This window comes from Acartia tonsa, chromosome 8, assembly GCF_053477335.1.
Source record: "Acartia tonsa isolate MP-2025a chromosome 8, ASM5347733v1, whole genome shotgun sequence".
NCBI classification, from domain to species: domain Eukaryota; kingdom Metazoa; phylum Arthropoda; class Copepoda; order Calanoida; family Acartiidae; genus Acartia; species Acartia tonsa.
This window is the reverse complement of record NC_137267.1, coordinates 45643161-45659664: the sequence shown is the minus strand read 5'-3', so window position 1 is coordinate 45659664 and position 16504 is coordinate 45643161. Positions and strand designations below refer to the sequence as shown.

The 16504-nt window shown below is 39.8% G+C and overlaps 1 protein-coding gene across 1 annotated transcript in view; it reads right to left on the bottom strand.

Annotated features, from left to right (window-relative positions):
• Nucleotides 1-5740: 5740 nt before the first annotated feature.
• Nucleotides 5741-16504, bottom strand: part of LOC145327094 (troponin C-like) — an 85473-nt gene continuing 74709 nt past the window's right edge. The window contains exons 7-9 of the mRNA XM_080170618.1: nt 12113-12168; nt 11360-11478; nt 5741-6574 (exon numbers count right to left, since the gene is read on the bottom strand). Coding sequence (XP_080026744.1) covers nt 6402-6574; nt 11360-11478; nt 12113-12168 — 348 coding nt within the window. The 3' untranslated portion in view covers nt 5741-6401. The remainder of the gene's footprint in view (nt 6575-11359; nt 11479-12112; nt 12169-16504) is intronic.

Here is a 16504-nt window from a genome sequence, read left to right as displayed (position 1 = left end):
TGCAATTGTGATAAGGACAAAAATAAAAGCTAGATGTAATATAATCAAAACAATCTCAAGCCCACAGCACAAAAACAATACACCCCTTATTCCAAGGGAAGGGGAGGGGCCCCTCTCCATTGAAGGCAAATACAATCAGGGTGATATAACAGATAAGCCCAAGATTAAGAAGCAAAGGCCCTATTACACCAGCACACAGTTACCCCCCTCCCTCACAGGGGGAACGGACGGAGTTACCCCCGTCCCCTCACGCGCTCCCCCCCTTCCTACCCACACTAGACTAAGTCCGTCTGTAGTGTGGAGCTAGCGATCGGATACACAGAGCGCCATTCACGGGTAGCGCAACAGAGTGCGGAAAATATCATAAATCCAACGGACGAAGCGGACCAATGAGAGAGCGAGCTGAGGGGTGAGAGCGCGTTTTCCCCGTGTGCGCGGATTTGACGGCGCGAACGCGCGTTACAAGGACAGAAGATTCCACGCACACACACACACACACTCTCACACCAGAGCGGAGCTACTCCATAGCATTTAACAGGGGTATTTTTAGCAAATAAAGAATTGCAAGTTTCTTTCCTCCTAGCTCTAGTGTGATAAGGGAAAACCCAATCAGTTCCTGACAGCAGTTCAGACCCTCAACATCTATCTACCTCAACACCTAACTATTGATAAGTACAGCTAAGTTATATCTTTGCAACTAAAACTCCCAACCTAGTGATACAAACAGTGTTGGCTGTTAGGCTAGGAAGCCTCAAGTGACAACCCATTCATTGTAGTACTGTATAACTTTGTGCCCGCCGTTTCACCGTTGACCCAATGGACCAGCATCAAGTCCCAGGAGGTGACCAAGCCCCAGGATGGCTCCAGGATGACCCTCAGCCGGCCCCAGCCGAGTACCGCAAGCTGATGCTGAGCAATCTGCCGGAGTTTAGAGGGCCGCCCAAGCAGTCCTGGTCGGCACATATCCGCCGACTTGAGATGTCATGGGCGGCTTACCGCGTGCCACCTCATGATTCCCTCAACCGCCGCAACGCCCTACTACTGTCATTGGTAGGGCAAGCGGCGGAAATGGCGTCCCATCTGTTTGGCGAGGCAGGCCAAGCCTTGACCTACGAACAGGTCAAGACCGAGTGTGAATTGCTATTTCGCCCTGCTTTTGAATCCCAAACGCTTAAACAAGCGTTTAGGGATTACAAGCAACACTCGACAGAACCTATACAGGCGTACATATCAACAAAGTGCGCCTTGTATAGGGACGCCTACAACCATGAGGATCTTGAGTTGTTGGTGGACGAATTAAATCGTGGAATTCGTAACGCCAATGTAAAACGCCTCATGATGAACCATGAAATTGCGAGTGTACCTGAGTACACTCGCAAGGCCATGTTCACCGTGACCATGGTTACTAAGCAGCTGAAGGAAGGTGTGTGCTTAGTGGACTCGACCGACGGGCTGACTGGATCTGCCTGCATCCAGTTGCCCCAATATGACGAGTCGGAGCCAATGGAGATTGGCTCCTTGGCTCCGGGTCTCCACCAGATGGGGAAGGTCGCTCCAGATGACAAGGTTCCAGGCCGCTGCTACCGCTGCCAGGGGAGAGGCCACCGAGCTCGAGACTGTCCAACGCCTGTGGAAGTTAGCCTAGAGGAGAGGCGCACCCAGCCACGCCGTGACCGTTCTGCCAAGTGTGAGCGTTGCCACTATGACGGTCACACGGCGGCCGATTGTAGAGCTGACTGGGCCCAGGTAGCCAGCCGCAGGCGCACCGCCGACAAGGGTGCCCCTCCAGGGAAGCCCAGCAGAGTGGCCCATATGGAAGGGAGCGCGCCCCCAGCACCACCACCGCAAGCAGCCGCCCCCAGAGCTGCGGACCGAGCCGATGGGATGCCGCAGTTCGGGACTGTCCCAGCTAGGATCAACGTACTGGGCGGCGCGGCTGAACCCAACCGGGTTGGCTTAGGCTTCAGTCTTAACCATCTGGGGCCAGAGCTGGTACAGCCCAACAACATAGCCGAGCCAGAGGTGCTGAGGCCCCAGCCTTTCAGCCTCAACATGATGGAACCTGCCCGACTGAGCCTACCCAGCAAGAGTGGAGGGGCGCTGCCCAGCGTCCCTGAGACGGTGTACGGGGAGGCCCTGGCAGCCGCTGAACGAGAGAGGCAGGAGGTGCTAGCCAGCACCTCTGCATCGATGTATGGGACGCCACCCGGCGTCGCCACCTGGGATGATGGGGGGGTGCTATCCAGCGCCTCCCACCTTGTGCCTGGGGCGACAACCGTCGCCGCCACCGAGATACCTGGATCCTGGAACGAGCCAGCCTCCAACCTGATGTCTGGGGCGACAACCGTCGCCGCCACCAAGAGACCTGAGTCCTGGAACGAGCCAGCGGTCCCAGAGGAAGGGGTGACACCCGTCACCCCCAGCCAGCCAGCGCCACCAGTCTGCAGGGAGAGCCCAGCTACATGCCAGCCAGCGCCACCAGCCTGCAGGGAGAGTCCAGCTACATGCCATCCAGAGCCCTCTACCAGCCAAGGGAACCCAGCGGCTCACCATCAGGATAAGTTGAATTTGTTAAATGTGTTGTATCCAAAACATTGTAAACACCCAGCCTTGCCTGTGCCCCCTGCACCTGAGGTTGGGGAGATTGAAATTTGGGAAAATAAGGACTTGCCTGTGCCACATGCACCTGAGTTCCTAGGGCAGGGGAGGGCATTGCGTAAGGGCGAGCCTGTGCCACATGCACTTCAGCCCCATGCCACTGGGCATGCCTTGGACCAGGGAAGGGAGCACTTAGGGCTAGGGGAGCCGACACCCAGGCAAGTGCCAGTCGCTTGCCAGTCTGTCATTGGGGAGGGTATCGGGGTGCCTCGGCCGCATACAGATAACGCTCAATGGAAATTTGTATCTAGCCAGGAGCAGCCCAGCCGTGTCCAGCCCCAAGAAGCAGCCGTGACCAGAGCCGGAGATCCCCAGCCGCGTGTACGAGGAAGATGGTTACCTGGAAGCCTCTCCCATTGGTGGATGGTCCTGTGGGGCCTCCTGCTGGCAGCCGTGTGGCCTACAACCAGCTACGTCCTGGTGGGGTGGGACTGTGCCAACCCCACCCATGTCACGTCTTACAATAAAGAAAAGATGTGTGACACGGAGCCCCTACACCAGGAGGTGCCCCTGGGCCATGACATCCACGTCCTGCAGCAAGTCAAGGTGAGGGAAACCACTGGGTTCAGCTGTCAGCTCACCGTGTCCCAGTGGACATTCAGGTGTGGGGTATGGGGTCACCTCAAGGTGACCTCGGTCCCCACCCTCATGAGGCCAACCAAGATAGACCCAGAAGCGTGCCGAGACCTGGCCAGGAACCGAGTATACACGTTGCCAGGCAAGACCCAGCCACTGACGTTCCAGCTGAACCACCCCCTGTTCTTCACCATTGATATGGTGGGCGCCCTCGTCAACAGCCCCGAGGGGGTGGGTTGCGAGGGGGAGGACGTCCACTTTGAGGGCCAGCTCTACCGCAATGAATTAGTGCTCCAGGAGCGGCGGCTGCTGGTCAAGGAGGAGACCTATGTGGTGGAGGATGGACGGGTGGAGTCCCAGTCTGACCACCTGACCCTCGAGTGTCCCCATTCTGAGCTGTCCTGTATCACTGGGGAAGCAACCTACGTGTGGGACCACCTGGGAAGAGATTGCCCCTTGAGGCTGATCCGCAGCCTCCAGCCCAGCCTGGTGAGGGATGCATATCTGGTTGACCATCAGGCCCAGTTTTTCATCAACATGACCAACCCCACCTCAATTGTGAACTGCGACTTCGAGGCCCATGCCACCAACCATCCAGCGTTGTTCGTGGCAGCTGACCCAGCCGCGGCTGCGCTGCCCAGAGTGTCGGCCAGGGATGTTGACGTTCCCCTTCAAGCACAGATCCATGCAGGTTATATTGGATTTACCCTGGAAACGCGCATGAGAAGCACTGCAGCAGAAGAAGTAGCGGCCAACTGCTGGAAGCTCCAGCAACTAGATCCGGCCCACCCGGTGCGTGTCCAGGGGAGCACGTTCTCGGTACTGAGGGGAGACATCCTGCTGCAGCTGACCTGCCAAAGGCACAAGTATGTTGTCCGCGAACACAAGGAGTGTTGGGACAAAGTGCCAGTGGAGCCCACAGGTTTTGTAGACGCTGTGACACGGGTATACAGTGAGCACGCCACCAAGATTCCCTGTTCCTCCACCTACCCCCTGACTGTGCACGCGGAGGAAGGCTGGATAGAGTTAACCCCTGCTCCCAAGAAGAGGCCACCCCCGCTGGATACGCCTAAGCAGTTGTTGACAGAACCCTTAGATGACTTCAGTTCAGGTGGTTTGTATTCGCAGGCTGAGTTGAATGACTGGCAACAACTGCTGGCGTTCCCAGCATACAAGAGTGCCATGCTGACCGGCCTATCCTATGGCTCCTGCGTTCAGCAAGGCAGCTGTTCGGCCACAGGAGACCATGGGATAGTGTCCTACAACATTGACCGACTGGCGGAGGAAGGAGAGGCAGCCCTGGATGTCTGGGCAGGATTTAGACAAGCCATCCACGAGTGGGGAGATGGCGCCGCCATCCTGTGCTTGCTGTTGCTGATCCTCAAACTGCTGGGGGACCTAACCATCATTTCTCTGGCAGCAGCACAAGGAGGAGTCCGGGCAGCCCTGAATGCGATATCACAAGTGTTCCTGTACCATCCAGCTTTGTATAGGAAGGCGCTGGCCAGAGCCAGGCTCAACCATGCCAAGTCCCGGGACTTTTCAGTGGACTGGGATGCCATTCCCATTGGCAGGGAAGCAGCCGAGGAAATGGTGTCTATGAAATCAACTGACAGCGGGCATGACCGCCCAGGTAGGCCAGGACCGCCCTCTGGCAGGCCCCGCGGCCCCTCAGGAGGACAGGCCGCTGCTCAGACAATCAACCTGGCAGCCAGTGCCCCAGCCGCTGCCAACAACAACCCGCAGGCCCCACTGCTGACCGTTCCAGCAACAACTGTGCCCCCAGCAAACCTGATACCTGCCGGCGCTGACCCACGTATCCAACCCAAGTCAGCCTCTGCCTTCTATCCCACATTGGGAGCCCATCAACCCTAAGAAGATACTCACCACTAGGATTCCATTGAATCATTATCGTTTGTATATATATTTTAGCCCTAAGGAGCGGGCCGAAGGCCTCAACCACTGTCGGAAGTCTGATAGGGAAACCACCTCCCAGCCTTCCGAGGGGAGAGTTGTGGTATTCGGCAACCGTGAGCCATGTCGATGGCACCCCTGATCTGGGGTTCGGTGGAGGGTCAATGGCCCTCCCCCGAGTCCTGGGGAAGGGGTCTAGTGACCCCCTCCCTACGCTTAGAATTAATGATTTGAATCTGTCATGTTTATTATGGTTAACTGTATTCTTAATTCTCCCCCACCCTTTCCAGGGATGGGGGAATCATTATTGCCCAAACTGACCATTGTATATGTATTATTTATGCTTTCATGTTATGATTATTTATTCCTATCCATGTAATTATTGTTTGTTGTATATAACGGCAGTATCTCTTAACCCTTCAATAAAGTGACAACTGAAAATAGATGTTGATCATTATCTAGTGAAAGCTAGAGAAGCGTAGCTTCTCTATAGTAAGGTGTCCACGTCTGTCACACTGCCGTAATCTAATTGAACTCCGGTGTCTGCCATTTATCCTCGGCGGATACCACAAAATAACTACTGTTATTTATTAAGGATAAAGAAATTGGCAAAAGTTCAGATGATTCGCTCTACAGAATCACAATTTCAATTTGTTAATGGTAAAACTCAGTGAATACTAATGATAATCAAAACACTTATGATTATCTCTTTATCCTTATCTAAAATAATTAAAACTAAAAGCAAGAACGATAATGTCCAATAGTAACGAATTAAACAAAACAAAAATGAAAAGGGATTGGATTGCTTAATAGTGTAAAATGGATTAGGGAAAAAGTGGAAGTAATCCTTATTTAAACGTAACAGGATCTGTATCTGTCTGTTTGTGTGTACCATAGGATCTCGCTAACCACTGAAACTATATGGTTCTTCTTTATATTAAAGCTTCTCATAGATCCTTGGACGGTTTATAACTATTTTTGGGGAGGGTAACTCCAATAACCCACAAAAGAAATAGACCCTAGAAAAATTTCCTCCCCCTGGCCTTCCTTATATCAAGTTCCCCTAAAGGGCTCTAGGGGCGTAGCCGCTAGTGAACTATAAAAAGACAAAAAAAATGTTGCAATGAGAAAAGTGATGAAGAAAAAGAGAAAAAATGAACTAACTAAGCGTTACAAACAGACAGACTGACACTTAGACTAGCTTCCTAAACTAAAAAGGTTCCAAATAATGAATAGATAGATAGTAGAAATGTTCATGATATTGTTGCATTGCTCATTCTGTCAGTGATGATTCCTTCATCAACAGTGGTAACACTCGTAGCATCCTCATGGTTATTCTCAAAACAATTATTATCACTTTTTCTTACACTTCCAGAGCTGGAGACTACAGACTTTTGTTTGATTGGCTGGCTCAAGGATTTATCTGTTATCAACCAGGGATAAGGATTATGTTTAAGATTAAGGTTTGCTTGCTAAAAACTCGATTAGCCATGTTGAAATGGAATATACATGGAAAAATTGTCATTAATTTAGCTTGCTAACATGGGACTCGTTTATTGGCCAATTTGTTCACCCATAAAGAGGGGAGTGGATACGGTAAAAGGAGTTTAACGTTATCAGAGGATATGCAAATCTGCTCACACTATTCCTCAACAGTTTAGCGGATTTAAAACCAACACGCAACAAGCGGTCAATGGATCCTATAAATAGACATATTTGCTGAATCAAAACTGGTTTTACCTAAATTGTATCTGTTCCTTCTTTAGGATTATAGAATTTCAAAGATTTTAACCAAAAATGTGCGATGATTTGACTTTAAAATAGCATTTAATCTTAATGTTCATGGCTTGGTAATATAAGTTTGTCATATTTGTTGAGGTTTTAAAACAATATTTCTATAGACAATTCAACACTGCATATTTAGAATTTATAACAATGGTTATTTTATGCATTATGAGTGATATAAAAAGTCATATCAAAAGTACTTTTTATATATTAATTCTAATTGTTTAGATACTTTGCCGTTTATTACACAAAAGTAAATATTTTTGTTCTAAACCATTTTGAATTTTATATGGATAAAATAATTGATATAATGAACAAGGATGACAACATCCATAAAAGCGAAGCAATGAAACGGTAGGACAAACGGACATAAACACTTGTATAGTGTCAGAACTCAATAATCAGAATATAAAAGTACAAGAGTCGAAGCAAAATTGTAAGTAAATTTGTTAAAAAAAAACTGCTTGATACAGGATAATGTTTATGGACATACTTACATTTTTAGGACTTGATTATAGAGTTGCATCGCTTATAATATTGTACTTTGTTGTCCCAGGAATCTATATACCAAAAATCTGATCAAAAAAGGAGAATTAGATCACATAAAAATTTGTTGTTAAAAAAGTTGTTAAGATATCAACATGTCGTACGGACATTCTGGTAATGATTATAGAGTTGCTACGCTTTATAATCGTACCAAACTACTACAGGAATGACCATGCAAAGTTTGAAATCGATAGGCACAATCGCTATTTTTTATATTGAGCTAGTATATCTTAATTAAACACCAAATTATTGTCTTGTGTATTTAAGATTATTTAGCAATTGAAAAAAATTATTATTTAATTTTGTATCTTATTTAAGACATTGCAAAACCTTTTTCAAAATGTGATCATAATCTAAATAGGTCAAAGATTTTGGTCCTTGTTGATCTATAATTATATTTTTTAAACAAGACTCTTTCAAGATAAAGAATAAAGGATAGAAGCATATACATACAACAAGTATCTTTAATAATGCAGGATTTTACGTTAACAAACTAATAAAGGTTAGTCTTTAGGTTAGATTAGAAAACCTTTACATCTCATTTCTGCTGCTTGATTTTAATTTCTTTTATTTTTCTATATTTATTGTTCGTCTCTCTGTCCGTAAAGGATAGATCTTATCGTTAATTTAGGCATTTTATAATTGTCCTATTTTTTTTATACTTGGCATGGTTGGTTATTTCTGTAGTAGTAGTAAGGTACGATTTAGAAAGCATAGCAATTCTACAATCGTTGTCTATTTACAAAAAGTTGATTTGAAACATTTTTTATATTCCTACTACAAAAAGGTAGAATGTTATAAACAAAGCATATAAAAAATGTAGGAATGTCCGTAAACAGTATCCTATATTTTGCAACAAATTTACTTTTATTTTTTTAGACTTATACATATACATATATGTATATTTGCTTTTTCAGTTATGACACTCTACAATTGTTAATGTTTTTTTTGTCCTACCCTTTCATAGATTCACTTTTATGGAAATTTTCATCCTTGTTATTTAATGTATAATCAACTATTAAGTTGTTAACTAATTTGACTAGGTATACTTATTAATAACAGTCCTTTGATATAATCAATTAAATGCCTAATGTCTTCAACAATCTATTGTTTATGTGGTTGATAACTTAATACTATCGTGTTTTTTTTACATACAAAATTCGAGTGTCAATGCTAATTGTTTCTATATAAACAAGGATGACAACATCTATAAAAGCGAAGCTATGAAACCGTAGGATAAAATGACATTATCATTGTGCAGTTTAAGAAGTGAATAATCAGAATATAAAGTTATAAAAGTCGGAACAAATGTGTAAGTAAATTTGTTTAATTGTTTGTAATTAAAAAAAACTGTTTAAATACAGGATAATGTTAAAGGACATAATTACATTTTAGGACTTGATTATAAAGATGCTTTGCTTTAAACATTGAACTTTGATGTCCTAGGAATCAGTACTCTAAAAATCAGATCAATTAGATAATTTTTACACATAAAAATTTGTTGTTAAAAAAAGTTAAAATCATCATATTAAAAATGGGCTAGACATTCTGGTAATGATTATAGAATTGATACGCTTTCTAAACCGTATCTAATTAGTACAGGAATAACCTTGCAAAGTTTGAAATCGATAGGAAAATTCAAACATGTCCAAGTTAATGAAAAAGGTAATTGTTCCACCTAAAAAGCTAACTGTTACTGACGGACGGACAGACTAACCGACCCCAATTGTAGAAAAGCTTCAATTTTAAAAAAAAGTATATGTTGTAAATCAATTGTGCCAGTATTTTTAGTTAAATGATATGTTACTTTCTAAGTTTAAAATTTCAAGGTAAATTTCAAGAAAAACAAGCATTAATTAAAGTCAGAAGTTACCCCCCGTCGACAATTTTATAAGTTATAATAAATCTACAAAAAAAGGTTTTTAAAACAACTACTACTTTCATGTGTTAAGGGTAATTTACAGAATATATATTTTATATCAAAGGCCATTTTAAAGTCAAATCATCCTACAATTTTTGTTAAAATCTTTGAAATTCTATAATCGCGAAGAAGGAACAGATACAATTTAGGTAAAACCAGTTTTGATTCAGCAAATGTGTCTATTTATAGGATCCATTGGCCGCTTGTTGCGTGTTGGTTTTAAATCCGCTAAACTGTTGAGGAAAAGCGTGTGCTGTAAAATCCAAGTTATAATAAAACCATTCGTGTGGAGTAATTTGAGGGTAACTTATTATTTTCGAATTAATATAAGTATTTAATTTAATAATATTCATCAACTTTTAATTTCATTTCAGAAACGCGATTAAGATTTAATTATTAGTAGAAGGTTTATTACGCCCTCCACTGACAGAAAATGTCGAATCCTTAAATGCGAGTTACCGCATATTTTCAATAAAATTAAGCAATCAAGAACAGATTTGTCAAATATTGTACTCATATAAAAAAAATTTAAATTTATTAACTAGTACTAAAACGTATCAATAAATAAATTAAATTAGAATTTTACTAATAATTCAGAATAATAAACATATTTGTTTTGAGAACAAATGTCTTATTATTTAAATTATATTGAGTCACCTAGCGGTAAATCTTTGTACTACATACAATAAAAAATCAGTAGTTGCGTACTTAAAATTACTATTTCAACTCAAACATACAAATGTTTGATGTTTGGCGGTGATTTTTCTCTGGCATAAGGTACTTGTTAGTAGCGGAGCTACTCCATAATTTGAAATGTTTATCTGTCTGACAGCTACTTCTAGTGAGAATAGTTATTTCTTTCATCGTATTATAAACCGCTTTCCGCGGATATAGAATGTACAAGTATAAGATTAAAACCAGTTTTTTTAACCCCGAGGTGCTGAAGTTACGGGATAAAAAGATTGGTTTTAATCTTATGATTGTACATTTTTATATTCTTAGAAAGCTGGATATAATACGATGCTAGACATAGTTTTTTATTGTTATTACTTGAATGTTGCACTAGATTTTCATGTGATCTTATCAAGTGATTGATTTCAGCTGGTTAAAATATCGATATCCTCCCTCATTAGCCCATTCCCTATCCCCTCCCCTCCTACTGGATGAACGAACTGGAAATTATTAAGGTCCATGCTAGCAAGCGAAATTAACGACAAATTTTCCCCTGTCAATATATCCACGTATATCCTATATATTTTCTTAATTTTAGTAAGTAATAAAGTCTTGTTGAATTATTTATATTTATATCCCTCATTTTTAAAAGCGAAGCTTTTCTATAATTAGGGTCGGTCCGTCCGTACGTCCGTCCGTCCGTCCGTACGTCCGTCCGTACGTCCGTCCGTACGTCCGTCCGTCCGTCCGAGATAGATAGCTTTTTTTTTGTAAATTTAGGTATGTTAGAATTGTCCTATCGATTTCAAACTTTGCATGATGATTCCTGTAGTAGTTAGGTAAGAATTAGAAAGCGTAGCAACTGTATAATCATTACCAGAATGTCCGTTCGTCCATTTTAAACATGTTGATTTTTTTACTTTTTTAACGACAAATTTTTAAGTGATCTAATCATCTTTTGATCTGATTTTTGGTAAATTGATTCCTGGGACAACAAAAAACAATAGTAAAAGCGAAGCTACTCTATAATCAAGTCCTAAAAATGTAAGTATGTCCATAAACATTATCCTGTATCAAGCAGTTTTTCAACATATTTACTTACAATTTTGCTTCGACTCTTTCGATACTTTTATATTCTGATTATTCAGTTCAGACACCATACAAGTGTTCATGTACGTTTGTCCTACCGTTTCAGTGCTTCGCTTTTATGGATGTTGTCATCCTTGTTAATTTATTATCAAGCTTTTGTGTCCTTATTGTTCAAATATCCTTATCCACCCGTTCCTGGGTTGGAGACTGTCGAAGTCTTCTGGCTGTTCGGCTGGCTACCCGTCGATGTCTTGCTGCCAGGCGACTGTAGCTTGCTTGAAGAGTTGCTACGCTTGTTCATCATGTCACAAAATTCTCTGAAAAAATTAATAAGGTTACTTTATTTAAAAATTTAATTAAAAAAGTAAAAAAACAAGTAAAATGTAATTAAAGAACTAGTAAAGAATAGTTATTTATCGCATTTTATTATAGACATCTTTCCGCGGATATTAAAACGAAAAAATTGTAACTTTTAAAATAGTTTTGTTAGCCCAGAGGTGCAGAAGGCCCGTCGGTAATAAAATTGCTATTGATTATATGATTTTCATTTTAATATTCGTGGAAAGTCGATGCATGATTTTTCAGTATGGCTTTACTACAGCGGATATTAATGAAAGCCATTTTGCTTTATATTTTTTGCCATTATTATATTATTTCTATGATCTGACAGAATTGTTAGATTAAAACAATATTTCTTCAAGTGGCATTTTCTTTTCACTACTGAGATAAAAAAAACCGCTTTTCCAGTATGGCTTCCACACCGATAAACATCCGTTGGATTTGAACCGGTTCTCAGCCATACTGAGAAATCATGTATAGTATAGTATTTCAATGCATATAAGATTAAAACAGTTAATCTTTTACTATTTCATTCTAATGTCCTCAGAAAGCTGTCTAGAATAAGATGCGATAAATAACTTTTAACATTTAAATAAGATATCTCCACTTTACCTTGCATTTAATTTATCATTTCCAGTTTGATCAAACTTCTTAAAGGTCAGGTCAATCTAAATATAGAAAGAGTACGTCAGTAAAGTTCAACATATTCACAAACAAAGATGACAACATCCATAAAGGCAAAGCTCTAAAATCAGAAGAAAGGACAAACGAACAATAACTATTGTACAGTGACATCACTTAATATGCAAAACATTAATTTGCTACGCTTCCAAATTGTACCTAACTGTTATAGGAATCATCATGCAAAGTTTAAAATAGATTGGACTATTCTAACTTGTCTAGATTTACGAAAAGAGCTAACCGGTACAAAAGGACTGACGGACTGACCATAATTATAGAAAAGCTTCGCTTTCTTAAAACTACTGGCCGCGGATTTGTGAAAAATGTGGCCAACTGCGAATTGTATATTGCTTTGTTTGGCGGCTGATTAACTTATTAAAGGCGGAGTATCTTAAAAAGCATTGAAGCTTCGGCTGCTATTGTTTCGAAAAATAGCGGCTGTGGTTTCATTTTTGGTATCTGCTCATTAAACAACCACAATTTTAGCGACTCCAGTTTGTCTTAATATATTTATCCAGCTGCGGCTGCTGAGCCCTGTTTTCAAGTTTTATGAAAAACACATCTATTTAAGTCATGATATCCAGGGATCTGCAGAGATGGCCGATAAATTGATGTACATCCTTAATTATGATACACAAATTACCTCTTCTGTAGATTACAGTAAGGGTTTGAAACGTTTGAACTTATTGGACCAAACAATAAAAATTCAATTAAAGTCCCCAAAGCTGTTGGGTCAACAAATAAGAAAACATTATTTTAAAACTTTGTGTGTAATAAATAGCCCATTGTCCTCTCCCTCCATTCCCTGCATGATATAGGTCTTAAACTTTGTAGACAAATCCCCGTGTGTCGATTTTCTCTTTTTTATGCAAAATGTATGTTCCATTTACAAGAATGAAAATATACAACAACAAAAAAGTTTATTTATATATTTTTTTGATTGATCCCAAAAAAGCGATAATAAAATAGTAAGGTCTTTAAACATCATATCAATATATATATATATACATATATAAATTTAGTTTACTGCACCGATATAGTCTCCATTTTAGGGAAGCTTTTCATAGGTCCTTTGATGGTTTTAGTCTATTTAATTTTTAGATTTAAGTCCTGGGATGGGTTTATGCTATTTTCCTGCCGATCCCTTCCCCTTCGAATATAAAGTCCCTAATTACAATAACTTCAACAATTGTTCCTAAAGTTACAATAAGAAAAATCCTTCTCTTAAAAAGAATATTTTGCAGAGAAAGGGTTAAATGCTTTATAGAATACATTTTGGTTGTTAATAAATGTACGGAATTTCGTTAGAATAAGGGGTTCTATGGTTTATAGAATAAAGCTTGGTTGTTAATAAATGTATGGAATTTGGTTAGAACCACTTAAACAAAGAATATATTGCAAAGTAAGGGATTCTATGTTTTATAGAATACATTTTGGTTGTTAATAAATGTATGGAATTTGGTTAGAATAAGGGATTCTATGCTCTATAGAATACATTTTGGTTGTTAATAAATGTATGGAATTTGGTTAGAATAAGTACAAATGGATTTGGGAGTCAGGTGGAATATTTTTGCATGGAGATAATTCTGCAAGACCTTATTCACAAAAGTGCTTATTCTTTTTTGTGACATGTTTGGGAAGCTTTTTATAAAGCCTATAAAAAATGTCGTCATGTATACTGGCCTGCTATTGGTAATTTAGGCTGTGTAGAGGTCTATGATTGGTCATTTGTATTGTATGACGTCATTTTTATAGGCAATATAAAGACAAAGACCAAATTGCTGCAAAATTGTGTCATAAAAATGAGAAATTATCCATCTCTTTTTTAGGTTTTTTTTCCCCCACTTCTCCTCTCATCTCCCTCATTCTATGACGTCACTTGGATCATTTTTGACACAATTTTACAGCAATTTGGTCTTCCTCAATATTAACAGCTTCCATGTTTGGTTTAAACCTTGCCTCTTACGCCAATCCAATACAAATTTCTGCTAAATTAGGCAAGTGACATTAAAAGTTTGATGAATATTATGAATAATAGGTGGGTAAAACAAAATACAATACACTGTTTTCCAGTACCATTTCTTATGGGATTCGGCTCACCTCTTCAACCTAACAAGGGTCAATATGAAGCTTCCTCAAATAATACAGACACATAGACATCCAATTGTTTATCGTTTAAAGCTTTCTTTAGCATATTTACATTTTTTAGATATGTTAAGAATACTTCCGCAATATACCTGAAAACGCCAAGTAGAACATACATAAACCCCTTCCCAGACGGTTGTGAGTAGCCATTTTCTCATTTACTTTAGAAAAATAAACAGGAAGTGTGAAGATTTGTGGTTCACTTGTAGGAAAGTTACCAATATTTAATAGACAAATCTCAATATTTGTATGGTTGGATAAAGGATTATGCTGTTAATCATAATTGGTGGTTACATTGTTTTGTCTCCATGAAATCCTCCCTTAAGATTCCTCTTATATTAGTATTCCTGTTTCCTACAGTTTAAAATATTCTATCTTTGCACCAATCCATTTTGTTTCATTCAAATTTTAACTTTTCCTATCAATATCATATTATTTGAATTTTGGTTTTATGACAAAGAATTTTTGTAAGTCCAACTAATTTCAGATATCAAATAGTTTCTCACTTTTAAATGGAATTTTAAAACAAGATAATAAATTTGTTTAATAAGTTTTGTATTATAAGGTGCATAGGTTGGCAGGGATCTAAAGGGATGGGATAATGACCGTTAAATCAATGTACATCCCCAATGATGATACAAAAAATTACCTCTTCTGTCGATCACAATTAGTGGTTGAAACGTTTGGAAACTGGAAACTTAACTTTATGAACCAACCAATCAAAATTAAATTAAAGTGTCCAAATTTGTTAAGCCAATGGTTAAGATAACGTTATTATAAAACTTTTGGGACTTGTGTAATAAACAGCCCAATGTCCCCTCCCTCCCTGGGTTTACATTCATAACTTATCTTAAATCTGTAAAAAATATGACATAAATTTTCCTTCTAAAATCTCATTTTTAACAAAACATTTTCAATGTAAATGTTGAGATTATGTAATGATTTAAGCAAACATGATGTAATCAAATCAACACAAAATTCTCTTTGTTACAAACATTCTGTATTCTTGCCAAATTTACCCAGGCATAAAGGGATAGCTTAATGGAAGATAGGGACGTCCAATATTTATTTTTAGGTGGGTATAATGAGGGTTTTCAAAGGTTTGAGAGGGGTAATCTATTGTATCTTTTAAAAGGTTTGAGGGATGTAAAATGAAGGTTTTTAAAGTTTGCCCAGGTTCTACGAAATACCACAAAATTTCACCCTTTTTACCGGAAAAGTGGTAAAGCTGGTCAAGCTGGTAAAATTTACCAGTTTCGTGGTAAATTTTACCAGCAAAAATTTTAGCCAAAAAATTAGTAAAATTTTACCATTTTTTTTGTAAAATTTGACGAAACAAAAAACCCCGTTTTTTGTGTTTTAACCCATTAGTGCCGAACCGGGTTTTAAAACCCGGTGCCAGAAAATGGAAAAAAAACCGGTTTCCGGCTTCATAATTGCATCATTCTCAGTATGAATCCCCCCTCTACTACCCTGGCTTTCATTTCCCCCTGGAGCAGGCAGTTTAGCTTACTTCCGTTTGCTGGTATAGATCAACAAAGTTTGAAAATCATGACAATTCAAAATACCCCATCTAACTTTTTTGTTTTTATAGTAAAGTCGCTGATTTTTTTCGTGAAATCTAATGTTTATTGACAAGTACATCTATATGTGAATTCGTTTTATTCAAATTATTATTTTTTATATGATTTTTTTATCGTTTTTTTACGCCCTATTATGACCCGGTTCGGCTTGGCCATACATACCCGAAAATTTTAAAACCCGGCTCGGTTTCGGTTTTTATTACCCGGTTTTAACTTTTCAACCAATAAAAATAACAATTAACGTCATTAGTAAGGGTTTGAGCCACCATAATAACCCTAGTAATCTCTATAGGTGTCACCCAATAGTTTTATGATCGTTTTCTGATATGTAACACCCAAATTTTATATGTTCTTTTTTTGTAGTGTGTGTCTTTTAAAACTTCGAGCAACAGGTTTTTTTACCCGAAAACGGCGGCACCTATAGCCGAAACACTAAATTTGAAATAAATCGCTTCGTATTATACTTGTAGCTCTTTAGATTACATGAGGTTGTGTAGTTTTCAATTACGGATCGTATCAAAGTTCTAAAAAGTGTTCATCTCACTTTTGGCGTTCAAAAATTACATTTTTCGATTTTTGGTCAAAATAACCGGGT